Genomic DNA, 27,231 nt, shown 5'->3' on the forward strand with positions numbered 1-27,231 from the left:
AAGTGTATTGGGTTCTTAGGGAAAGGGGAAGTGGCCAGTGTGGGTGGAGCAGGAGCGAAGGGGGTGGGGCTGGGAGTGTCCACTGCAGGACCTCGGAGGCCCCCCGCGAGGACTTTGTCTTTTGTCTTGGAGTGTGGGCTGTGAGGGGTGTAAGCAGGAGTGATGGGTTCAGATGGACATTTCAGAAAGGCTCTCTGCCTACAATTGGCCAGCCTGGAGGGCTGGACGAGGGGGTGACCGTGGTGGGAGGGAAGGAGGTGGATTCAGGATGTGTTTGGAGGTGAGACTGACAGGGCTTGGAACTGGATTACATGGGGCACAGGAAGAATCATCCTTCCTCTCTTGGGCTGCTGGTGATGAGGGGCTGAGTCTCCGCCACAGACCACTGGGCTTCTGGTTCATGTTCACTCTCCCTCCCTCTAATCCATCTCGAGGCACGTAGGCCCAGCAGCTTCTCCACCTTGTCCTGAGGGTTGGACTGAGTCTCCCAGTTCCCGTGGCTTTAAACAGCGGTATCCCTTAGGCAAAGCTGGCAGGATCCTACCCATTTTACAGATGAGAGAACTGAGGCTCTGAGTGGTACACCCATGGCCTGGGTTACACAGTGGGGGCAGGGTTGGGGCTTGGCCTCTAAGGGCTCAGGAGGATCAATGGATTTGGGGAATATGGGCCCTGCCATTTCAGGGGGTACCTGAGATTTCTTTCCTACCCTGAACTGTCTTGGGGAGATAGAGGCTGCCCAGGGGTGGGGTGGGGGGCCTGAACTACAACTTGCCTCAACTAGGCCTCAGTTTCCTCTGCTGGGAAATGGGCACAGTAACAGTCCCTACCTCACAGTGTTGTTGGGAGGACCAGGTGAAACAGTGCATGTAAAGCTGGATGCCAGGCATAGAGTTAAGTGTTCAGTGATCAGCACGTATTTTTTTAAATTTATTTTTAAAATTTATTTTATTTTTGGCTGTGTTGGGTCTTCATTGCTGCGCGTGGGCTTTCTCTAGTTGTGGAGAGTGGGGGCTACTCTTCGTTGCAGTGTGTGGGCTTCTCATTGCGGTGGCTTCTCTTGCTGCGGAGCATGGGCTCTAGGTGCTTGGGCTTCAGTAGTTGCAGCACGCAGGCTCAGTAGTTGTGGCTCGCGGGCTCTAGAGCACAGGCTCAGAAGTTGTGGTGCACGGGCTTAGTTGCTCCGCGGCATGTGGGATCTTCCCGGACCAGGGCTTGAACCCGTGTCCCCTGCACTGGCAGGCGGATTCTCAACCACTGCACCACCAGGGAAGCCCTCAGCAGGTATTTTTATCATTGTTGTTTCTGTGGGGAGTAAGGACGTGTGTGAGTCCGGGCTCTGCCCATGTCTATCCTCAGAGGTGGGCTTTGGGGGCAGGGCTGGAGTCACCGAGGTGGCCTCTTCTAGATAAATCGGCACCGTGGGATGGAGGGTCCCTGGAATCCATGCCGAGCACTGCTTTCCACCTGGGGAAACGGTCCTGAAAGGGCCACGATTGGCTCAGGGCCGTGCAGCACCGTGGGGCAGAGCCAGGCTTTACACCAGGTTCCCTGCTGCCTTGTCCTGCTCCGGCGCCGGCCACTTCCCGGCCTTGCCCTCCTATCTCGGGCTTCTAGGCTGTGGACGGATCCTAGCGGGAAGGGATCCTGCCCTTTACAGAGCAGGGCAGGGCCTGGGGTCTGGAAAGGGATCCCCTTACTGCCCAGGAAGAAACCCAAGAGCCGCTCGGGCCAGAACAGTTCTGTCTGCACGGGGTCGGGATTAGTGGGAGTGGCGCCGTCTGCTCGCTTAGCTTCTCCCTCCCCGAGCGGCGGGTCCCGGCTCGGGCAGCACCCCTTCATCTCCCCGCCATGCCAGCCTGAGCCTGCAGCGCCCGCCCCGCCCTGGCCGCACTGGCAGAGCCGGTTTGAGGCCTGCCAGCCCTGAGTGTGTTCGCACCGGGAACACGGGACCAGACACGTTCTGGTTGCCCTGGAACACGGACAGCCCCTGGCTCACGCTTCACTCACTCCTGGCTCATGCAGCAGGCAACCCCGGTGCCCGTGCCATGCCTGCGGCCGTGCCAGGTGAGGCTCGGGGTCTACAGCTGTCTCAGACTTGCACACTGTCCCATGTAACCAGGGTGGTCAGAGGCTCTGCCACGGGGACATGCCAGGCAGTGGCAGGAGAGTGCAGTGGTCGGAGCATAGGCTGTGGGGCTGGGCAGACCTGGGGCTGAGGCCTGTATCTCTTTATCTCCTGGGGCCCTGGGTAGGACCCATTCATCCCTCCCTCCCTCCTTTCCCCCCTCCCTCTACTCCTCCCTCCCTCCCTCTATCCATCCCACCATCCTTTTCTCCCTCCCTCTCTCCTTCCATCCCTCTATCCCTCCTTCCATCCCTCCCTCCACCTACCCCTCCCTCCCACAAATATTTACTGAGCGCCACTATGTGGCAGACAATGTTCTAGAGGCTGGAGATAGAGCAAAGAACCAACCAGACAAAAATCTGTGCTCTCACAGAGCTGACATCCTGGTGGGGGAGACGAAAACACAGCAAATAAGGAAGATCTGCACGTGGTCTGTTACAATGTGATAGGTGTCACGGGTCAAACGTAAAGCTGGGAAGACTGGCTGGGTTGTACGGAATGGGTTGTAATTAGATAGGATGGTGGGCCTGGGGGTGGGGGGCGGGAGGGGAGACCTCTCCCAGAAGCTCACCTCCCAGGAGGGGAGGGAGGAGCCATGTAGCTCCCTGGGGCAAGAGAACCCAGGTAGAGGGAACAGCCAGTGCAAAGATCGGAAGCTAGTGGTAGGCTGGAGTGTTGGAGGAACAGCGAGGAGGCTAGGGGAACAGAGCAAGCACAGGGAGGATGACAGGAGGAAGGGCCATAAGATGCGGGGGTGTCCAGCGCAGGGAGGATGACAGGAGGAAGGGCCGTAAGATGCGGGGGTGTCCAGCGCAGGGAGGATGACAGGAGGAAGGGCCGTAAGATGCGGGGGTGTCCAGCGCAGGGAGGATGACAGGAGGAAGGGCCGTAAGATGCGGGGGTGTCCAGCGCAGGGAGGATGACAGGAGGAAGGGCCGTAAGATGTGGGGGTGTCCAGCGCAGGGAGGAGGACAGGAGGAAGGGCTGTAAGATGCGGGGGTGTCCAGCGCAGGGAGGATGACAGGAGGAAGGGGCCATAAGATGCAGGGGTGTCCAGCTCAGGGAGGATGACAGGAGGAAGGGCCGTAAGATGCGGGGGTGTCCAGGGAGGGCCTCTGGACCCTTCTGATGTTGGCTCTTTCCTCCCAGTGAGGCGGGGGCCGCAGGAGGCCTTCTGAGAGCACCTGGCTGCTGTGTGGCGAGCAGACTGGGGGCTGAGGGTGGAGACAGGCGGACCAGAGGGACGACTGCATTGGTCCAGCGAGGGGAAGGGGTGACAATGGTTGGCCCAGGCTAAGGCAGTTGATGGGGCTGTGGGGGGTCCAACATTGTTTTGCATTATTTTATTTCATCTTCCTTTTTAAACTCTTTATTATGGAAGCATATTAGTATAACAAACCCCATGAACCTGTCACTGAGCCCCAAGTACCGCCCATGGCCAGGCCTGGCCCCTCCAAACCTGTTCTGTGCCACCCCCTTCCTGTGTCATTTTATTTATTTATTTTTTGCAGTACGCGGGCCTCTCACTGTTGTGGCCTCTCCTATTGCGGAGCACAGGCTCCGGACGCGCAGGCTCAGCGGCCATGGCTCACGGGCCCAGCCGCTCCGCGGCATGTGGGATCTTCCCGGACTGGGGCACGAACCCGTGTGCCCTGCATCGGCAGGTGGACTCTCACCCGCTGCGCCACCAGGGAAGCCCCCTTCCTGTGTCATTTTAAAGCAAGTCCCGCACGCATGTCTTCCTTCACGTGTAAATCTTTCAGTATGTATCTCTAAAAGATAAGACTCATGTTGAGAAAGTAGCCACAAAAACCATAATCTACCTGAAAGAAATGCACAGTAGTTCCTTAATATCAGCAAAATCCCCTTCGTCCCCAGATATATTTTGAGGTGAAGCTGATGCCTCCGGGCCTCCCTGTCTTTGCCGTTTTAAAGCGAGATTCATAACGGCCCCTCCTCCCAGGCTGTTGTGAGATAATCCAGGTAAAATACTGAGCACCGGGCCTGGCATACAGTAGGTGCTCAACAGGTGCCAGCTGCTACTCTTATTGGTTAATGGCAAATACTTACGGCACATTTGCTAAGGTCTGGGCTCTGTTCTAAGCCCTTTACAAATATGACTTCATTTAATCCTCACAACAATCCTTGGAGGTAATTATTATTTTTGTCCCTATTTTATAAGTGAGGAAATGTAGGCACAGAGAGGTAGAATAACTTTTCCAAGGTCACACAGCTAGGAAGGGTCAGAGCTAGGTTTTGAACCCAGACAGTACAACTTTTTTTTTTTTTTGGCTGCACCGCACAGCTTTCGGGTCACAGTTCCCCGACCAGGGATTGAACCCAGGCTATCACAGTGAAAGCGCTGAGTCCTAACCACTGGACCGCCAGGGAAGTCCCCAAGCAGTACAACTCTTAGTCCCCATGTGATGGAGGCTATGTGAGCCCAGAAAAAGAGAAGTACCTCTCTCAGTTGGAGGGTAGGCAAGGTCAAGTATGACCTGTGGTCAGGCCCATAGGGTGCCCTGGAGTTCATGGGGGGCAGGGGGAGGTGGGTGGTGAAGCCTCAGGAGAGGAAACAGCGTGTGCAAAGGGCTGGAGGCTGGAGGGTAATTACGAGTCCAGGGAGGGTTAAGTGGTGGGGAGGAGGGAGCGTACAGCAGACGCCCCTCCACCCTTGGCCTTGATCCCATGAACAGCCCGTAGGAGCATTAAGGGTTTTGGCTCTCTTGCTGACCACTGTGCTCAGCTCAGGCTTGGATGCCTTCTCCCCCAGAGACCTGCCAGAGCCCCCATTTCATGGATGAATAAAGGAAGGCCTGGACCTTCCTGAGGTCACATGTCCAGGGCGGCACCTGTGAGCTTTGAGTGTGTGGGGTTGAGCACAGGGCCGACAGTGTCGAGGGGCCTGGCCGCCAGGTGCTTCTGCCCACCTGTGTCCCTGGACGGAGCTCCTGCGTGGGTGTGGGCGGGGGCGGGGACGAGGGCGCACTATGTGTTCCCAGAGCAGGGAAGCAGCCAGAGCTGCTGGCAGGAATAGCGGGCACCGTGGGCAGGGGCCGGCTGGCATCTGTCCCCCCAAGGCCTGTCGGCCATCAGCCAGCGGGGGTGGAACCACGGGGGCGAGGCCTGGGAGACATGACCTTGGAGAGGCTGGGAGAGAGCAAGACGTGTCACCTCAGTGTTCTCTGTGGTCACCACTGATGCTGGGGGTCTGTTAAGGAATCCTTGGCATGCCAGGGCCTTTGTCCAGGTGCAGATGCTGAGGCCCAAGAGGGGGCGTGACTTGCCGAGGTCACATGGAGACTCTGATGGAGGCCTTCCACTTAGCCACATGGTGGCCAGCCCTCATCTGGCCGGGCCAGGTGGTGTCTGGTTGGGTCCCTGGGACTTGCCTAGCCTGTGGTCCTTTGGGGCCTGAGCATCTCCTCTTCTAGCTCCTCCTCAGCCCAGCGCTCCTGGGCCTGGTGCCCCAAGAATCTTATCTTCAGTCCGGGTCCCAGTCCCACACCCTCATTCAAGAGCTGGCCTCCGCCTTGCTGTGTGACCTGAGGCTGACTGCTCTCCTCTCTGAGCCTCCACTTCCACATCTGTGAAGGGGGAGATCTCCCAAAGCTCTCTGAGATCAGGGCTGTGGCCTCCTGGCCTGTGAGCTGCCCTCCCCATCCACCTGCCAGGCTGCCTGGCCTGGATTCTGGGGTAGAGGGTGTCAGGGGGGTGGGGTGTCAGTGAAACCTCCCAACCCTGCCAACCTCACCAGCCCCAAAGATGCTCCATGGCAGGAGGAAGTGCCCTTCCTCTTGGGTGGGGGCCTTGGAGAAGGAAGACAGTGGGTGTGGGGGAGATGGAGGTACCCACTGTGTGCCTGTCTTTCCCCCCATTTCGCTGCTGGAGAAACTGAGACTACATGACTTAAACTGACATGGCTCTTTGCCTTTCTTTAAATGGTCCCACCTCTGGGCCTTTGGCCAAGTAATCCCTTCTGCCTGGATCATGCTTCCCCTTCCTCTTTTCACAAACTGCTCAGCCTTTGGACCTTAGCTAAGATGTCCCCTCCTCTGGGAAGTCCACCATGGTTTAGGTGTCTCCTCTGAAGCTGATCACTGCGCTCTGATAGGATCACTGTGGGATGAAGCCTCAGTAACCTCCCCCCCCCCCCCCCGCCCCCATCCCTCCCAGCACACTCAGGGGCCTGAGAAAATCTTCATGGGCTTCTCTCTCAAATTTTCAGGTCTTTCTGACCTAAATTGCTGGACGGGTCCCTCTCGGGGCCTCCCTCCGACCTCCTCGTGCCTGGACCAAAAGCCTGCAGCGACCCAGTTAAGCTGGAACCCACTCAGTCCAGACCTGCACATCTGACCTTCCTGCCTCAGGGCCTTTGCACTCCACTTCCTGGCTGGGGCAGTTTCCTGGAGCCCTGTGTGCTCATGTGTAAAATGACTGTGGCCATAGCTTGTTCCAAGGCTGTTGGGAGCATGGAACGGGTAGTGTGAACCCCAGGTGGGAGGGCATGAGGGGGAAAGGTGTGGTCTCCACACCGCCATCAGCATGCCCCATTCCACCCCACCAGCCTGCACTGGAGCAGCCAATGGTGTTGAGTTCTGGGGAGGGGGCTGAGCTGGCCGTGGCCCTGGCTTCTTCCTTGGGTCCTTCCCAAGTGACCCAAGGGGTGGCAGCCCCCCTTCAGGGAGAAGCTCAGAGAGGGAGGAACTTGTCACTTAGCTGCTAAGAGGCGGGATTTTAATCACATCATTTAACCTGTCTGTGTTTCCGTTTCCTCTTCTGTAAAATGGGGTGATAAGAATGGCACATAGGAAAAAAAAAAAAAAAAAGAATGGCACATAGGGACTTCCCTGGTGGTCCAGTGGTTAAGACTCTGCGCTTCCCTTGCAGGGGGTGCGGGTTTGATCCTTGGTCGGGGAACTAAGATCCTGCATGCCACACGGTGCGGCCAAAAAAAAAAAAAAAAAAAAAGCGCTAAACGAATATTAGCTGTTGCTACTGCCCTTATTCTTATTACTGTCATTATTGATGTTCCCCTGCTCTGAAGCAGGACTCCCTTCTATATTCCGAAACCACTTGTAGAAAAACACGTCAGTTGAGCACGTCATTCTTTTGAGAGTCTGAAGGAAGAAAGGGAATCAGAAGATTCCTGCCTACGTGTGGGAGGCTCCAGGGGAGGCAGGAAAGGGTCACAGCCCCCACTTTTGGGATGGGCATGATGGGCCGGCACCCTCTCCCACGCTCCTCCAGCCTCAACTTCCTCCCCTGTGGACACGGGCCAGTGCTGGTGGTACCTGCCCCCTAGGGCTGTTGCGAGGAGGGTGGGGCATCAGCTGGGGACCTAGCTTTGGAGGTTCAGAAGGGTGACAGTTTCATTCCGTAAGTGGTCCTTCTTGGGCTGTGTGGCCTTGGGCCAGCCACTCCCCCTATCTTGGCCTCCATTACCCTAGTAGAAAAAGGACTGACTGAGGGCCCTGCTTAGTCCCTGGTGTAATAACTCCCTTCGAGAGCCCAGCTGGGACTGGTGCCCTTGGGGAGAGGGGCCAAAGTGGCCTGGCGCCAGGAGAGCCAGGATCCCCAGCTGGTCCTCTGCTGTCTTGGATGGTGGCCTGGGCAGCTGACTTGGCTTTTCTGAGCCTCTCTCTGTTGCCTTCTCTGGGAGATGGGGGCTGATCGTCCCTGTGAAGCAGGGTCCTGGTGGGAACTGGAGAGCTAAACAATAACAATGGAAATAATAAGGTAGCAGTGGTGGTCGCGCCCCCCCCCCCCCCCCCCCCCCGCCCCTTTATCCAGCATGGCCTGCGTGCCCAGGGCACACGTGGTTAGCTCATTTGCTCTTGCAACTGTCTGGGGTGATTATGGATGTCTCCATGGTACTGAAGGAGGCTTTGGTTGACTTGCCCAGAGTTCTCCCAGGGCCACAGCAGGAGCCCCCTTAACCAGGATGCTGCAACCCGCCTGACTCTGATGGGTGCCTGATGGGACCTTTTTGCTTCCTCCTCTCCAGAGGCAGGACAGATGGACTCAAATGGGCTGTGTCCCTCCTGCCGCCCCTCCCCCCCATTCCCCACACAACCACCACCACCCACTCCTCCCACCCCCGGTTGGGCCACTGTTATCAGGAGACATTCCTGGACTGGCTGAGAACAGCTTCACCTTGGGTGCTTTTGAGAAGGGATGTGACTGCTGATACAGGCCCTGGCAGTGGCTCCCTTGGGCGATGGGCCCTGGGACCTGAGGCTACGGAGCCCAGACAATCCGAGTCTGCCTGCCAATGCTGTCTCTTATGAGCCGTGTGACCTTAGGCAAGTAACTTGACCTCTCTGGACCTCAGTTCCCTCATCTGCAAAATGGGGCTGACCACATAGGACTGCAGAGGGTTCACCTGGGCTCGTAGATGTAGTGCACTTCTCAGCATGGTGCCTGGCACACAGGAGTCTCTCTACCCATCAGCCAGGTGCTGTTATCATCTGAGAACCAGTTGTCCCTCCTCTTTGTTGGGGACCCCAGTTTAGATGGCATCTTTATGCACCTTCTGATGCGTGCACATTGGGATGGCCCTTGTGGGCTTTCTCTTCTCCAGGCTCGTGGGACATGGGAAGGGTGGAGCTGGGAGAGGACCTTTCCAGAAGTTGAGAAGGTGCTGTGTGACCTTAGGTAGCCTCTCTCCCTCTCTGAGCCTCCTTTTCCTGGTCTGCTCTATGAACACTTGGACCTGGGTGAGGCTCTGCCCCAGCCCCTTGTTGTCTTCACACTCTCTGTAATTCCTCCCTTCGATGGTCCAGCTACTTGGCTTTGTCTGTCTTTCCTATGAGAGTGTCTGGCACATAGTCGGTGCTCAGCTGAGCTCTGTTGAAGGAGCCAGTGAATGAACGACTGAGCGAATACCCAGGACTTTCCTACCTCCAGGCCTTTGCCTGCACAGCTCCCTCTGCCAGAGGCACGGCCCCCAGTTATCACTATTTGTGGACCTCCTTCTCGACCTTGAAGCCCTTCTCAAATGCTGCCTCCCCCAGGAATCCTTTCCCAGTTCCTCCCAGTTGGAGGGGATTGCTGATGCTCTGAACACTTGGTCCCAAGTCTCCCTGGTGGCACTTGTTAACAATCCACCTCGGTGTACGTAGTAACGTATTAATAACCAGCATGAACCATGCACCTACTGCTAGGAGCCAGACACAGACACGGTGGGGAGCCCTGTGCGTGTGTGCGTGCGGGGCCTTGTCTTATTTAATCCTTCACAACAACTTTGCAAGGCAGATACTATTATTATCCCTCTCTTTGCAGAGCACAGAGGCTCAGAGAAGTGGAGTGACTTCCCAGCTATGAGAGAGAGCACCAGGATCTGATACCAGGTAAACCTGTCTTTTTTCTTTCCTTTTAAATTAGTTTTTATTGGAGTATAGTTGATTTACAATGTTGTTTTAGTTTCTGCTGTACAGCAAAGTGAATCAGTTTTATATATATATATATATATATATATATATATATATATATATATATATATATACACTCTTTTTTAGATTCTTTTCCCATACAGGTCATTACGGAGTATTGGGTAGAGTTCCCTGTGCTATACAGTAGATTCTTATTAGTTATCTATTTTATATATAGTAGTGTGTATATGTCAACTTTTGTCTTAAAAAGGAAAGAAAAAGCATTAACACACACAGTAAACAATAATTCAAACAGTACAGAAGAAGGCAGGGAAAAGTAAACCTCTCTGGCACCCAGGTCTCCTTGCTGGAGGCAGCCATGGGAGGAGTTTCTGGTGTGTTCTTCCAGGCAGTCCAGGCATATGTAAGCATGGATATTAGAAAAAATAGTTTAAAAACCTCAAGTGATCATGCATGGTATCCTCAGCTCTACATGTGACTGTTTGCTCTTGACAGTGTGCCTTGGAGATCATATAGTGCCGCTTCTTTCTTTTTCCTGATTGCGTAGTATTCATTGTGTGGATGGAGACCATGCTTTATTTAATTAGAGAAGACTACTTTTGGTTGTTTCCAGCCTTTTGCTTATTGCAGACCGTTCTGCAATGCGTATCTTCCATCGTGTGCTTAGTGTTCACGTGTGAGGATACCTCTAGGATTAATCCCAAATTGCAGTGTCCGAGAATGTGTGCAGTTGTAGTTTTGTTAGATATGGCCAGAGGGTCCTTCACGGAGGTGGCACTGATGTACCTTCACACCGCATCCTCTTCTTCCCCTCGCTCTCACCAACACAGGTTGATCTAGAATTTGGGGATCTGCCAATCTAATAGATGAACAGTGGCCTCTGGTGTAGTGTTTTTTTTTTTTTTAAACACAGCTTTATTGAGATAGAATTCACATACCAGACAATTCACCCATTTAAAGTGTCCAGTTTATTTATTTTGTATGTATCTATGTATGTATGTGTTTATTTATTTGAATTTTTGTTGGAGTACAGTTGATTAACAATGTTGTGTTAGTTTCTGCTGTACAGCAAAATGAATCAGTTATACATATGTAAATTTTTTTTTTAGCTTCTCTTCCCATATAGCTCATTACAGAGTATTGAATAGAGTTCCCTGTGCTACACAGTAGGTCCTTATTAGTTATCTCTTTTATATATAGTAGTGTGTATATGTCAATCCCAACCTCCCAATTTATCCCTCCCCCAAAGGGTACAATTTAATGGTTTTTAGTGTAGTCACAGAGTTGTACAATCATCACCACAATTTTAGAACAATTTCATCACCCCCCAAAAGAAATTGCGTAACCCATTTAGTCAGTCTCCACTGCCCCTCAAACCTTCCTCCCCCCAGCCCCAGGTGACAACTAGTTTACTTTATGTTTCTATAGATTTGCTTATTCTGGAACTTTCATGTAAATGGAATCATACAGTACCTAGTCTTTTGTGTCTGGCTTCTTTCACTTAGCATGTTTTCGAGGTTCACCCATGTTGTAGCATGTACCAGTACTCCATTCCTTTTTCTTGCCAAATAATATTCTGTTATATGGATATACCACATTTATTTACCCATTCATCAATTGATGGACATATGGTTGTTTCCACTTTTTGGCTATTATGAATAATGCTTCTGTGAACACTCATGTTCAAGTTTTTATGTGGATATGTTTTCTTTTCTCTTGTGTCTATAACTAGGAGTGGGACTTCTGGGTCATATGGTAACTCTATATTTAACCTTTTGAAGGACTGCCAGACTGTTTTTTCAAAACAGCTATACCATTTCACATTCCCACCAGTAATGTATGAAGTTTCCAATTTCTCTACATCCTTGCCAACAACTTGTTGTTTTCTATCTTTTTAATTACAGCCATCCTAGTGGGTGTGAAGTGGTATCACATTGCGGTTTTGATTTGCATTTTCCTGATGACTAATAATGTTGAACATCTTTTCATGCAGCTACTAGCCATATATTTTCTTTGGAGAAACGTCTATTCAGATCTTCTGTCCATTTTTAAGTTGGGTCATTTCTCTTTTTGTTTGTTGAGTTGTAAAAGATCTTTATATATTCTAGATACAAGTCCCTTATCAGATACACGGTTTGCAAATATTTTCTCCCATTTGGTGGATTCTTTTTACCTTCTTGATGGTGTCCTTTGACACACAAACGTTTTTAATTTTTTTTTGTAAATTTATTTATTTTATTGATTTATTTTTGGCTGCATTGAGTCTTCGTTGTTGTGCATGGGCTTTTTCTAGTTGTGGCAAGCGGGGGCTACTCTTTGTTGCAGTGTGTGGGCTTCTCATTGCAGTGGCTTCTCTTGTTGCAGAGCACGGGCTCTAGGTGTGTGGGATTCAGTAGTTGTGGCACACGGGCTCAGTAGTTGTGGTGCACGGGCTTAGTTGCTCCGTGCCATGTGGGATCTTCCCGGACCAGGGCTCAAACTCGTGCCCTCTGCATTGGCAGGTGGATTCTTAACCACTGTGCCACCAGGCAAGTCCAAACGTTTTTAATTTTCATGAAGTTCAGTTTATCTATTTTTTCTTTTGTTGCTTGTGTCATGACTAAGAAACTATTTTGATCCAAAGTGGGGAAATTTATGCCTATATTTTCTTATAAGATTTTTAAAGTTTTATCTTGTACATTTAGATTTGTGATCCACTGTGAGTTAATTTTTGTGTAGGGTTTGAAGAAGGTGCCCAACTTCCTTCTTCTGCCTGAGTGTATCCAGTTGTTCCCGCAGCATTCATTGAAAAGATTCTTCTTTCTCCATTTAATTATATTGACACCCTTGTCAAAAGTCAATTGACCATAAATGTGAGTGTTTATTGCTGGATTGATTTATAAGTCTATCCTCATACCAGCACCACACTGTCCTGATTTCCAGAGCTTTGCAGCAAGTTTTGAAATTGAGAAGTGTGAGCCCTCAGGCTTTGTTTCTGTTTTTCAAGATTGTTTTTTCTATTCTGGGTCTCTTGACTGTCCATATGAATTTTAGGGTCAGTTTGTCAATTTTTGCAAAGAAGCTAGCTGGGATTTTGTTTGGGATTGTGTTGACTCTAGATTAGTTTGGGGACTATTGCCATCTTAATAATGCATAGTCTTCCAATCCATGAACATGGGATGTCTTTCCATTTATTTAGTTCTTTAATTTCTTTCAACAATTTTTGTTGTTTTCAGAGTATATGTTTTGCACTTCTTTTGTTAATCTTATTCCTAAGTCTTCTTTTGATATTGTAATTTATTTTCTTAATTTTATTTTTGGATTGTTTATTGCTAGTGTATAGAAATACAATTTATTTTTATATACTAATCTTGTACCTTGCAAGTTGCTGAACTTGTTTATTCTCATAATTTTTTTAGTGGAATCCTTAGGAATTTTTATATACAAGGTTATGTCATCTACAAATAAAGAAAATTTTACTTCTTCCTTTCCAATCTGGATGTCTTTTATTTCATCTTCTTCCTTTATTGCCCTGGTTGGAACCTCCAGTACAATGTTGAATAGAACTGGTGAGAGCAGACATCCTTGTCTTGTTTCTGAGGGGGAAAGCATTCAGTCTTTCCCCATTAAGTATGTTGTTAGATATGGCTTTTTCATAGATGCCCTTTGTCAGGTTGAAGAAATTCCCTTCTATTCCTAGTTTGGTGGGTGTTTTTATCATGAAAGTGTGTTGGATTTTGCCAAATACTTTTTCTTTATCTACTGTGATTATTATATAGTTTTTGTCCTTTATTTTATTGGTATGGTATATTACATTGATTGATTTTCAGAATTTAAACCAACCTTGTATGCTTGGGGAAAATCTCACTTGGTCATGATGTATAATTCTTTTTATATGTTGCTGGATCCAGTTTGCTAGTATTTTGTTGAAGATTTTTACATCTTATAGTCATAAGAGATAATGGTCTGTAGTTTTCTTTTCTTATGATGTCTTTGTTTGGCTTTGGTGTTAGGGTAATACTGGCTTCATAGAATGAGTTGGGAAGTGTTCCCAAGAGAAGAATTGGTATTAATTCTTATTTATCTGTTTGGTAGAATTCACCAGTGAAGCCACCTGGGCTTGAGTTTTTCTTTGTGACATGTTTTAAAATTACTAATTCAATCTCTTTACTTGTTTTAGCTTTATTTAAAATTTCTATTTCTTCTTAGTTTCAGTAGTTTGTGTTTTCTTAGGTATTTGTCCATTTTATCCAAGATATCTAATTTGTTGGCATGGCATGGCATTGTTCATAGCATTTCCTTAAAATCTTCTTTATTTCTGTAAGATTTGTAGTTGTCCTCTCTTTCATTCCTGGGCTTAGTAATTTGAGTCTTCTCCCTTTTTTTCTTGCTCAGAACAATTTTCTTGTTTGTCAATTTTGTTAAGCTTTTCAAAGAACAAACTTTTGGTTTTGTTGATTTTTCTCTATTGTTTTTTATTTTCTATTTCACTAATTTCTGCTGTAATCTTTATTTCCTTCCTTTCACTTGCCTTAGGATTAGTTTGCTCTTCTTTTTCTTCTTCTTCTTCTTTTTTTTTTGTTTTTTTGCTAGTGTCTTAAGGTGGAAGTTTAGGTTACTGATTCAAGACCTTTCTTCTCTTTTAATATAGGCATTTACAGCTATACATTTCCCTTTAAGTTCTACTTTACTGCATCCCATACATTTTGATAAGTTGTGTCTTCATTTTCATTAATCTCAAAGTATTTTCTACTTTTTTGGGTGGTTTCTTCTTTGGCTCATTGGTTATTAGGTGTATTAATTTTCACATATTTGTAATTTCCCAAATTTATTTCTGTTACTGATTTCTTTCTTTTTTTTTTTTGCGGTACGCGGGCCTCTCACTGTTGTGACCTCTCCCGTTGTGGAGCACAGGCTCCGGACGCGCAGGCTCAGCGGCCATGGCTCACGGGCCCAGCCGCTCCACGGCATGTGGGATCTTCCCGGACTGGGGCACGAACCCATGTCCCCTGCATCGGCAGGCAGACTCTCAACCATTGCGCCACCAGGGAAGCCCTGTTACTGATTTCTTAATTCATTTCATTGTGATCAGAAACATACTTTGTATGATTTCACTCCTTTTAAATTTATTGAGGCTTGTTTTATGGCTTAGCATATGGTCTATCCTGGAGAATATTCCATGTGCACTTGAGAAGAATGTGTATTCTGCTGTTGCTGGGTGGCTTGTGTAGTTTTAATGTGATTTATTTTCTAAGTGAGATTGAGCATCTTCTCATATGTTTAAGTACCATTTCATTTGCTGTAAACTATCTGTGGTTATATTTCTTATTTTATGGGAGCTCATTATATATTAAGGGAAAAAAAACTTTGCCTATCTATGAGTTACAAATGTTTTCCTAGTTTTTGGTTTGTCTTGTGAACTTACGATGTTTATCAAGCCATGCAGACGTTTTAGATTTTTATGTAGATTGATGTATTATTTCAAAAATGATTTTTAGGTTTTTTGGTCATGTTTAGAAATGCTTTTCCCATTCTGGGATTAGAAAACTTATTCTCCCACCTTATTTTAGAGCTTTATGGTTTTATTTTTGTGTGGTTTAAATATGATTGATCTGGAATTTATAGGCATGTGGAGTGAGATTGAGATACAGCTTTGTTTCCTGGTGGCAGATCATTGGTCCCAACTCTGTCTTAAAAATAGTCTACCTTTTTCTCACTGTTATGAAATGCTACTTTCATAATATATTAAATTTCCATATGTTTGGGGACAATTTTTGGACCCTCTTTTCTGCTCCATTAATTTATATATTTTTGTAGTGATATCACACAGTTTTAATTATTGTGCCTCTATAGTAAGTTTTACTACCTGATTGGACTATTTTCTCTTTGTTACTCTTCTTTTTAAGGTTTTCCTGGCTATTCTTTCTTTTTTAAAAAAAAAATAATTTTTTTTTTGCTGCGTTGGGCCTTCATTGCTGTGCACGGGCTTTGGCTAGTTGCGGTGAGTGGGGGCTACTCTTTGTTGCAGTGCACCAGCTTCTCATTGTGGTGGCTTCTCTTGTTGTGGAGCACAGGCTCTAGGAATGTGGGCTTCAGTAGTTGTGGCACACGGGCTCAGTAGTTGTGGCTTGCGGGCTCTATCTAGAGCGCAGGCTCAGCAGTTGTGACGCGTGGGCTTAGTTGCTCTGCGGCATGTGGGATCTTCCCGGGCCAGGGCTTGAACCCGTGTCCCCTGCATTGGCAGGCGGATTCAACCACTGTGCCACCAGGGAAGTCCCATTCCTGGCTATTTTTATACATTTACTCATAAACTTTAAAATTGACCTGCTTAGTTAGAAAAAAATCCTGTTGGGGTTTTATTGGGATCACATTCAATTTGTAGATTTACTTAGGAAGAATCGATATTTTTGCAATGCTTAGCTTTCTTTTTTTTTTTTTTTCTGGCCACGCCGCACAGCTTGCAGGACCCCAGTTCCCCGACCAGGGATCAAACCCGGGCCGTTGGCAGTGAGAGCTCAGAGTCTCAACCACTAGAATGCCAGGGAATTCCCATGCTAAGCTTTCTTTCATTTTATTTCCTGATTGCTGTTGGTACATAGCTACATTATTTATTTTTGGATGTTACATTTAATTTCCTTCTGCTTTACTTAATTCACTTTTTGTTCAATAGTTTTATAGAAGATTCTTTTGGATTTCTCAGATCTATATTGATAACAGCTGCAACTGATGATACTCATCTTCTGTTTTCCAATTCCATCCATTTCTTTTTCTTAGCTCATTGCACTGGCAAGCATCTTAGAGCAAGGTTAACTAGTGGACATGCTTGTCTTTTCTGGACTCTTTCCCTGTGAAGTGGCTTTTGTAGGCCTTGGTTCCAATCAACTCTACCAGACAATCTCTCCAGGGCCACGCACAGGGCTTTACACACAGTTGGAATTTTGGAAGCCTTTGCCTAATTGTAAGAGTGGTTAGAAAAGAGAGCAAGGATCTGAAGAGAGGTCTTCCACAGTGGTGATAATAATAGCTAGTATTTATTGAGCACTTGCTATGTTCCAGGCACTTTATCAGTATTACCTCATGTTTTCCCCTCAAGCCCAATCATATAGGAGCAATTACACAGATTCCCATTTTTGATAAGGGGTAAACTGAGGCCCCTTGGAGGCTGCATGACCAGGAAATGGCAAGTTGGCATCTGAACCTGGCATTCTGGCTCCAGGCTTTCCATGATGCTTCTTCTTCCTTGGAGGGTCCAGAGATATGGATGGTGATGTCGGAGGTTGACCTCTGACCTGTGTTGCCTCTGTGTTAGGGAGGTGGAGATGGTGGAATGGTGGGGGTACCTGGGGCAGGGAGGGTATCAGCACAGTGGGCGGGGCACCAGAGGTGCCTTCTGACTGTACTCTCCTGACCCTCGAGCATCCCAACTCTGCTGCACTCGCTTGCTGTATGGTCTTAGGCAAGGTTTTGGCTTCCATGAACTTTGGTCCCATCTGTAAAGTGGATGTAGTTATAGTCCCTACTTCACTGTGCTGTGGGGACAATTGAGTATCAACTGCATGCAATGTGCTCAGTTCTGTGCTTGGCATTCAAGGCCCTGCCACTAACTCTTGCTTCCTCTTGCGTTGCTCCTCTTGTCACCTGTAACGGTAATAACAGCAAACAACAGTGAGCACTGTTTATCAAGCACTTATTCTCTGCCTGGCACATGGACTCTCACTTAATTCTCAGATGTTAAGTTTATTATTACCCCCATTTTATTTTTTTATCTGTTTATTATCTGTCATTTTTTATACATCTTTATTGGAGTATAATTGCTTTAGAATGTTGCGTTAGTTTCTGCTGTATAACAAAGTGAATCAGCTATACATATATCCCCATATCCCCTCCCTCTTGAGCCTCCCTCCCACCCACCCTATCCCACCCCTCTAGGTGGTCACAAAGCACCGAGCTGATCTCCCTGTGCTATGCAGCTGCTTCCCACTAGCCATCTATTTTACACTCGGTAGTGTATATATGTCAATGCTTCTCTCTCACTACGTCCCAGCCTCCCCTTCCCCCACCCTGTGTCCTCAAGTCCATTCTCTACGTCTGCGTCTTTATTCCTGTCCTGCCCCTAGGTTCTTCAGAACCTTTTTTTTTTTTTTTTTTAGATTCCATATATATGCGTTAGCATACGGTATTTGTTTTTCTCTTTTTGACTTACTTCACTCTGTATGACAGACTCTAGGTCCATCCACCTCACTACAAATAACTCAATTTCGTTCCTTTTTATTATGCCCATTTTAAAGATAAGGAAGCTGAGAGGTGAAGTGACTTGCCCAAGAAGATTTAGCTAGTAAGTAGTGGAGCCAGGATTTGAACCCAGGTCTGACTGGAGTCCTCACTCTCAACTCCTAAGCTCCTGGCCTCCCCTCCACTCTTAGAAGAGGTGGAGGTGACCTTCTTCAGAGTCAGGAAGGAAGGAGCGGGTATGACCTGACTGCACTACAGTTTTTTCTGGACTCTTCTGGATGTTGTAAGTAGCTGTGCCTAGGGGCATAGCCTAGGCAAAGGCCAGGAGGTGAGAGGGTAGGGGGCCCACGGGAGGAGGCCACAGCCCCAGCTCCACAGGGCCGCGTGGACCCAGCTGAAGGGTTTAGGCCTCACCCAGAGGGGGATGATGGGGAGCTTTTGGATTAAATATTGTGAAGAATTTGGACTCCTTCCAGAACGTTCTCTAAACCTTACGGCACATGTGTGTGCACGTCTGCACATACACACACATACACATTCACATGCTAATTTTCTTTACAAAAATAATTGTAGTTCATGTGTACTACGTTCCAGGCACCCCACTCAGGCCTTGTCTGCATTCTCTTTAATCCTCTCACCAACCCTTTGACATAGGTAGCACTATTGCCCCCATTTTCTAGATGAGGAAACTGTGGCCCCGAGTGGCCCAGAGGACGTTCTACGCTGCCATCTTCCTCTTCACTTAATAGTGTGTTGTGAGCATCTTCCCGGGCCACACCGAGCTCTCATTCTCTTTGTTTATCTGCACAGCTGTCCACTTGATGAACAGACCAGCATTTATTTGTCCAGTCCCCCTCTGATAAACACTTAGGTCTTTTCCAGTTTTCCGTGAACAGTGTTGAGCAGGGGCCCTATTTGTTTGTGTGCGTTACAGAGATGCCTCTGGTTGCTGGACGAGGGCGCCCTGGAGGGGCCCCCACTGCTGTCCCAGGTCAGGACGACAGGGGCCTGGCCTGAGGGAGTGGAGATGGGGTGTGGGGAGGGATGCATTTGAGGAAGATTGGCGGGGAGGACGGGCGAACCAGCCCTGAGATGGAGACATGGGGTGAGGGGAAGTCATAGAGGGAGATGCCAAGTTAGTTTGGGACCCGCTGAGCACGAAGCGCTGGGGACACTGATGGGGAGGTGCTATAGAGCATCCCAGTACCTCTCACGGTAGCGATAGCTCAGGCCTTCTGTCCGGAGCCTGTGGTCAGCAGCAGCTCCCCAGAGGAAAGGGGCTACCTTCCTCTGGGAGCCTCAGACACCCCGAGTATGGAGCCCCCCCACTTCCTCTTGGACCCCAAGGATATATCTCTGCCTTGGAGTGAGCAAGTGGCGGAAAAGATGTGGGGAGTTGTCCCTTCTCAAATGGGCAGCTCATGGTGACTTAGCGTTTGGGCTCTGAGACAGGGTCCTGCCTCAAGAAAGGAGACCACGGTCTGGAAGGGCGGTCTCTCTCAAGGTCACACAGCACAGCGGCAGCCCTGCAGGGACTAGATCCCACCCTAAATGTGCTGTCCCTCCTCTAGCACGCTCTGCTATGTCAAAGCTTGAAATCTTGGGCTTTCTGTAGGAATGGGGCTAGGCTGCCTTATCCACTCACACCCCATCTTGCTGTTCATGTGAAAGAGAGGTCCGGAGGGCAGGAGGTGGACCCTGTGAGCAGCTCCTGATTCCTGCCGCCCAGTGTGGTTTCATGTCCCCACTTTTTTTCATTCTCACCCTCACTGTGTTATCTCAGGCAGGTGCCTCAACCTTTCTGTGCTTCTGCTTCTTCGTCAGTAAAATAGGGACACTATTAGTATCTACTTCCTAGATTATCATGGGGATTTGATGAGTCAATATTTGCAAAGTGCTCAGAGCAGGGCCCAGTACAAGGTCCAGGCTCTGGGAGTGTTTGAATATTGCAGAATGATACTTGGTCTCTACAACATGGCATTGCGGGAACAAAGCAGGATGCAAATCATGTCTGTGCTCATTTAGTCTTTTGTCTATTCTGCAAATATTTCAGAGCACCTAGTAGGGATATGGAGATGGGTCCGACCCGGTCCTTCCCGCAGGGAGCTTAGAGTCAAGGGCACTAGATGGATCCCAATATACAGTCCTATGTTCATATGATGCCGGAAGGAAATGCACCGCCATGCCCAGGGGCTTGTCCACTGGAGGCAGGTTGCCAGCGTGCCACAGCATCTCAAGCATGTTCCGTGTACTTCCTCATGGATTCTCCCAGCAGCCCTATGACATGGGTACTGTTGTTATCCTCAGTTGACAGAGAAGGAAACTGAGGCACAGGGTCCCACACTGGGCTTGTAGGGCTGGGATTCACACACAAGTAGTCTGCTCCAGTACTCTGGCCCTTAACCTCGACCTGCCCACCTCTCCACAAACAGGTGGTACTTATATAATCAGGATCAACCACAAGGACAAAAACCACCCCAAAAACCCAAAACAAAAACCCAAACCCCACAAACCAACAAACATTGCAAGCAGAGGCCCTGGGCCACCTTAGTCTGGTCTTGAAGGACCTCTTATGTTTTTCTGAGTGTCTCAGTGGGGAGTGGTCTTCTGGGTTAGTGTAAGAGCTTAGGGGTCAAGAGCTTTTTTCTTTGCCCCCTCCCAAGTGGGCAAATGCATCCTCTTTGTGCTGGAAGGGCCTTCAATTTCCAGCCCTGGCTTTCCTTCCCCCTCCACGGCACATTAGCCAAGTATACTTTCTCCTGTCCTTGATCACCTCCAGTGACAGGGGGCTCACTCTTCATCATTTAGTTCATTCTAAAGAAAGTTTGGGCTCTTAGAAAGTTCTTCATTAAAATTTAAAAAATATTTTTAATGTGTTTTTGTAACTATTATTTCCTCTCAAAGTCCCACAAACAAGTCCCCTGTTAGAGCATGCACCGTCTGAGGCAGGACCTGGCCAGTTCATCTCTGTGTCTCCCTGTGGTGACTGGCAGAGGGCTTGCTGTACAGCTGGTGCTGTGAATACTATACCAGGGAGCAGGTGGGTGGGGATGCGGTGGTTGGGGCTCAGCCTCCATCGAGCCTGGGGCTGTGGGTAACCGGGTTAGTAGATCCCACAGGACACCAACTGTATGAGCGCTGATGGGCATCGTGACCTCAACGGATTGGGTTGCCGTAGAAATTGGCCTTCCTAGGCTTGTTGGCATATCCCTTGAGCAGGTCTCCCCAGGGCCTCCCCAGCCCCACATTCTCTGAGCTGGATGGCCCCCAGGGAGCGTGCAGGCCACGCCCCCATTGTGCAGGCGGGCAGCCTGAGGCCCAGAGGGTTACAGGGACTGGCTAATGTTCACATAGGGAGGGGTGTCACAGAGCTGGGCTTGGCGCTCAGGGCAAACCGTCTTGCCTGAGGCCCCAGCCAGTCAAGGGGACTTTTGCCCATTCACGGGTTCCCAGAGGAAGTTCTGGACTGATTTCAGGGCCTGCAGCATCCCCTGGAGAGTAATCGGAGCTCATATCGCCAGTGTGTCCAGAATCACAGTATCAGTAATAGCTGATGTGGCCGGGTGACCTACTGGGTTCCCAGCACTCTGCCTTGCCTCCTTCAGTTGTCACAGGCATTTCCAGCTGAAGAAGTGGGGCAGAGGGAAGTTAAGTCACTTGCCTGAGGTCACACAGCCGATTAGGAGCAAAGCCAAGATCTGAGTCTGGGGAGTCTGGCTTCAGACTATGCCATGCCATACACGGCCTCACTCTCACTCTTGCTTTTGGGGGAGTGAAGGATATTTCAGGGCTGGGAAGCTCTTAGTATCGGGCCTGCCAGAGTCAGAGCCTGATAAATCATGACCCAAGAGACAGAACCTTGATGATTTCTCTTTCTAGTCATATCCTCCCAACAGTTCTGAGAAATCTGTTTTATCCCTACTTTGCAGATGAGGACGCTGAGGCCCAGAGAGGGGAAGTGACTTGCCTAGGGTCACACAGCGGGGAGAGGTAGAGCAGGGCCTCTAGTCCGAGACCGCCGACTCTACACCTGGTGTTCGTGCTGAGACCTCAGGCTGCTTCCCAGGTCCTCTGGGATAGCCCCTGCCTTGCACCAGGTGAGGTGATGACCCATCAGGGCTGCCAAGATGAGGGAGCTGGGAGGGGCGGCCATGGTGTGTGGGGAGACCCTGGCTAGGCTCCATGAGGACCTGCAGATGGCAACATGGGGAGCAAAGGGGGGGTGGCAGGGCTATGGGCGTCACTGGGGAGTTTGCAACTTGGGTTTCTCTGTGTTTCCCGATCTCTAGCCCTCCCAGGTTTCTGGCTCAGAACTCTCTTAACTATTGAATAGTCACACATTCACACTCATTCATTCAGCTGTTTATTGAGCACCTACTGTGTGCCATACCCTGTGCTGGGTACTGGGAGCACAGCAGTGAACTAGACAGACAAAAGCCCATGATGATAATCATGTAATCACACACACACACACACACACACACACACACACACACACAAAACCGGGCCACATATTATCAAGGAGAGGCACAAAAGGCAAGGGGACTTAAACCAATGAAAGAAGTTGGGAAACACTTTCCAGGGAAGTGACTTTTTTTTCCTTAAGAGCTTTATTGAGGTATAATTGACATACCATAAACTGCACATGTTTAAGGTGTGCAGTTTGATAAGTTTTGACACGTGGATGCACTCATGAAACCATCAGCACAGTCAAGATAATCCATCACCCCTAAACATCTCCCTCCCACCTGCCACATGCTGCCTCCAAGGAGGCAACGTTTGGGCTGAGAACTGAAGGAGGCATGAGTTACTCTGCTCAAGTGGTCAGGGAAAAGCATTCAGGCAGAGGGAACAGCATGTGCAAAGGCCCTGGGCCTGGAGTGAGCTCCCAGCCATCTCTCCTTAGTTGCCCTAGTTGCAACTTTTAGCACCTTTCCCCCTGGTGTTAGACAATTTCAGTCAGTCATGTATTCACTCAACAAACCCTCAGCCTTCTCCTATATGCCTGGGACATAAACATGACTCAAGATACTATCCCTACCCATGAGAGACAGAAACAGTGACTCAGAGGAAGGTGGGGAAGGTTAGGGCTTCTGATTATGATGTGTTTCTTCTGTGCTTGGCCCTGTACCCAGGAAGCCCTTTATGGTTGCCATCACTATTCCCATTTTACAGATGGAGAAACTGAGGTTCTGAAAGGTAACTTACCCAAAGAGGCCTCTTTGGGCCTCAGTTTCCCCATCTGTAGAATGGATGGGAGTGCAGGCTAAGGGGCCTAGGCAACCCTGCCGGCTCCCAGAGCCCTTCACCCAGGGTCCTCTCTCGTCTCCAGCAGGACCATGGGCAGCAACAAGAGCAAGCCCAAGGATGCCAGCCAGCGGCGCCGCAGCCTGGAACCTGCTGATAACACCCATGGCGGCTGTGGCGGCGGCGGCGGCGGTGGCGGCGGCGGCGGCGGCGGCGGGGGTGCCTTCCCCACCTCACAGACCCCCAGCAAGCCGGCCTCCGCTGATGGCCACCGAGGCCCCAGCACGGCCTTCGCCCCTGCAGCCGCCGAGCCCAAGCTGTTCGGAGGTTTCAATTCCTCCGACACAGTCACCTCCCCGCAGAGGGCGGGGCCCCTGGCTGGTCAGTGCGCCTGGGAGTGTGGGAGCCGGGTGGCCCTGGCGCCTCCCCCAGGAGGGCTGTGTGCCCTGGGGGAGCAACGCCCCCTCTCTGGGCTGCTGTTTCTTTCGCTCAGTGACGGGGAGGAGTCTGGGGGTTACTTGGCTTTAGGGACCATTGGGAGTTTCCTGGAGGCTTTATAAACTGGAAAGTGTGGTGCACACTCCATTGCCTTTAGGGGTGAATCCGATGTGGCGTATAAAGGGCCCTAGAGATATAGGACTATAGGCGGAAACAGGCCAGAGAGCCGGGGGGTTTCTCGGAAGCACGGGGACGGGTCTGAGGCATTGCTTTTTGCTATGGTCAGCCCAGAGATGGATCAGGACAGGAGGCGGTGAGTGGCCAAGGGGGCGGGGCGGGTTAGAACGGAGAAAGAGAACTGGGGTCTTCAGAGGCCAGGCCCAATGCCGAGATGCGCCCCTGCACCCTCTGCTGGCGCTTTGTGGGTATAGCAGCGCCAGGCAAAGGATGCTTACAGATGCAGATGTGGTCCTGGAGACACACAGACATAAGACCCTCACACAAACATGTGCATTCTTACCCGGACACCCTCACACAGAGCCCCCCCCCCCCATACACACACTCACACACAGTCAGCAACTCATTCAGGACACCCATACAAGACATTTACACGTGCTGAGCTAGAGACGCTTTCGTAAACAGACACACCATGCACATAGAGACACACTCAGGGACACATGGATGTGCACCCTCCAGGCACAGACACACACCCAAGGCAAATGTACACAGATACAAACACACATATGCAAAAAACCTCATACTCCCAGATGGAGACAGACACATGTGGTCAGAAGCCCTTCAAGAGCACACACGTGCCCAGCTAGAAATGCCATCCCAGAGACCCACAGACTCACACATGCACAGATGCACGTATGTGCAGTGAGAACACACAGGCACAGACACACACCCAAGTGAGACAGACCCACAAACATACCCATTCGTTTGTTCAAGAGACAGTTGTGGCGCCCCTTCTGTGCGCCAGGTCTCTTCTGGTGCTGGGGTCACAGCAACGTGTAAAACAGACAAAACCCCTGTGGGGGAGAGAAGCAAAGGGCAAGGTGTGTAAACCGTGCAGGGTGTTAGTGGGTGGTAACTGCTGTGAAAGAGCAAAACGGGCAGGGAGTAGTGTTGGTGGATGTATGGCTGGAGGTTGTAACTTCACACGGGGGGACAGAGAAGGCTTCAGAGGGGACAGTTACCTGCAGCCAAGATCTTCCCTGACACGCAGAAGCATCCAGAGTCATACCTCCCCAGAACAGAGCCACGTCCCCAGGCGCAGTTTCCTTCATTCACTGCTTCATTCATCTAATGGTTGTTTCTTGAGCACGTACTATACACCAGGCTCGAGGAACAAAACAAAGATGTCTGTTATTGGGGACTTCTGGGGCTGTGGGGAAGACAGATAGCAAACAGAGAAGCCAACACCCAGCATCCCCTCAAGCCCAGTGGGCGCACTCAGAGGTGGAGAGACGCACGTGCTTCCTACACGCCCTCACAAGCGTGCGGGACACACAGGCACAGGGGGACATGCGTAGAGGCCCACCCCCAGTGAATGGGACCAGGCCTCTGGGCTGGCGGTGGGAGACCAACCCCATCCCCGCCCAGGGTGCAGGGCTCTCTTGTCCACCTCTCCCCCCAGCCATGGCTCTGGCCGTTCTGACATGCCCCACCTTCTGTGCAGGCGGAGTGACCACCTTTGTGGCCCTCTATGACTATGAGTCGCGGACAGAGACTGACCTGTCTTTCAAGAAAGGGGAGCGGCTCCAAATTGTCAACAACACGTGAGTGCCTCCCTACCCCACTGCCCCTCAGGACCCCAACCCTGGGCCTGGTCTTGGGATAGAGCCACTTCTGAGCGTCCAGGGCCAGCTTCATGGGCAGCAGGCAGAGCTGGGTGTCCAGGCAGCTGAGGTGCAGGGAACTGTCCTGGGGCCTCTGGGGGTGATGAGGCAGGCGCCGGTGGTCGGGGGTCTGGGACGGCTCCAGGGACAGCGATCTGGGTCCGTAACTGGACAGCAGGGCACAGCACTCCAGATCCCAGAACCCGCACAGGGGCATGTGATCAGCGCAGGACTGGGCCGGGGACCCAGGACTACAAAAAGCAGGGCCTGTGGAGCTGGAGGCTGTGCCCACAGAGAGGCTGGAGAGCCTGGGCAACCAGTAAAGCCAGAGTCTGCAGCTGTAGAGGGAGGGCCCTCATTGGGAGGGTTGGGGGACCCATCCTGGGGACCCAGTGTGAGAGGAGTCAGGATAGGGCAAGGGGGTGAGATGGTGCGATAGGGTGTGGAGGGCGGGGCACCCTGGTGGGCATCTCTGCTTCACCTCCAGGGACTCCAGCCTTGGGATGGGGCATCCTAGGGCCAAGTTGGCGTATGGGGGGGATGGGGGCCCCTGCCAGGCTTGGGGGCCCCTGTGAGCAGGGATAGTGAACTGGCGAGGGGTGGGTGAGGCTCTGGCCATGGGGTGGCGTCCTTCCCCTCCTCCCCACTCCCCTCCTTTCCTTGCCTAGAGTGCAGTGAGGTGGGGTGCAACGCCTGTCATGGCGGGTGGGGGGGTGCAGGCTTTGAGTCATGTGCCATGGGGTGGTCACAGCTGGGGTGATCACACTGGGGGCGGAGCTGCCGACAGAGGGCGGAGCTGCCGACAGAGGGTGGGCTACAGCTCCACGCCTGCTGCATTCCTGCCTTCGGAGGGCCTGCGTCCCCTCTCCGCCACCTCCCATCCCCCCAACAGCCTCGGGGAACCCCCTCCCCATTCCTGGCCCGTGCTTCCTCCCTCCAGCTCTCTCTCAGCTTCTCCCTCTCTGCTTCTCTCTCGCTGGCCCTAGGAGGAAGGTGGATGTCAGGTGTGTACACACTCCGTGGGCGGCGGGCTGGGTAGGGGCGCTTCACTGGTGGGGGTGGGCTGCCGCCGGCATGTGCTTCACATGGTCTCTGGCTCCCTTGGTTGCGCTTCCCCAGCTTCTGTCCTCACCCCCAATAGTTTGACCAGATCCCTACCTTAATCCCAGGCTGCGAATGGGGAGGGTCCTCCCATCACCCCTGTCACTCCCCGTCCACCTCATGCTAACCCATCCCCTCCCTGTTCAGCCCACACTGAGTGCCAGCTGCATGCAGGGTCCAGTGCTGGGCCCAGTGAGGTCTGGGTGGAGAAGGCCATGCCCTCCTGGAGCCAGAGTGTGGCCGGGATGCAGCCCCAGTCCAGGCCAAGTGGCAGGCAGAGGGCGGGGCCGGGGTCAGCTCAGGCCTTAGGGCCCCTGCTGTGTGCCCCCCCTCTGATGGCGACCACAGGGCCTGGGAGTTTCAAGCAGGACGCTGCAGGAAGCACAGTGAAGTCGAGGGGATGGAGGGAGCGGAAGAAGGCGGTTCCCCTCGCAGAAAGGCAGCTTGTGGGAGGGTGCAGCGCTGGAGGGGGCTGGTGGCCTTCAGGGCTGCAGAAGGGCGAGAAGGTTCTAGAGGGTAGAGTAGAATCGATCCATGAGCATCCTCGAAGGCCTGGCTAAGGGGGTTGGACGTCTCCACCGTCTCCAAGCATTTCTTGCTTCTTCATGCCTCCCTGCCCTTTGTGCATGTCGTTCTCGCTGCCTAAAGCACCCTTTCTCCCATCTCTGTCTGGCAAACTCCTATTCATCCCTCAAGATCCAGTTCAGAACTGCCCCCTTTGTGAGGCAAAGGGGAAAAGAGGTAGCAGGCATTTTTACCCATGTCCTTGTATTTGCTCTGCTGCCCTCCCACCAGGGCTGTAGTGATGGGGGAGGGGCCATCTCCATTTTGCAAATGAGGAAACTGAGGCTCAGAGATGTGAAGGCCTTTG

The 27,231-nt window shown here is 50.8% G+C and overlaps 1 protein-coding gene across 7 annotated transcripts in view; it reads left to right on the forward strand.

The window, feature by feature from the left end:
• Positions 1-27,231, forward strand: part of SRC (SRC proto-oncogene, non-receptor tyrosine kinase) — a 56,226-nt gene that overhangs the window by 12,237 nt on the left and 16,758 nt on the right. For 5 of the 7 annotated variants that reach the window (XM_033840320.2, XM_033840317.2, XM_033840313.2 and 2 more), the window contains exons 2-5: positions 9,413-9,480; positions 21,663-21,830; positions 23,066-23,361; positions 25,100-25,199. In XM_033840320.2, the coding sequence (XP_033696211.1) occupies positions 23,073-23,361; positions 25,100-25,199 (389 nt within the window). In that variant the 5' untranslated portion in view covers positions 9,413-9,480; positions 21,663-21,830; positions 23,066-23,072. Of the gene's footprint in view, positions 1-3,679; positions 3,891-9,412; positions 9,481-21,662; positions 21,831-23,065; positions 23,362-25,099; positions 25,200-27,231 lie in introns of those variants that run through there. The other 2 variants (XM_073792980.1, XM_033840316.2) reach the window with 2 other exon arrangements.

Source organism: Tursiops truncatus, chromosome 15, assembly GCF_011762595.2.
Source record: "Tursiops truncatus isolate mTurTru1 chromosome 15, mTurTru1.mat.Y, whole genome shotgun sequence".
Taxonomy (NCBI): domain Eukaryota; kingdom Metazoa; phylum Chordata; class Mammalia; order Artiodactyla; family Delphinidae; genus Tursiops; species Tursiops truncatus.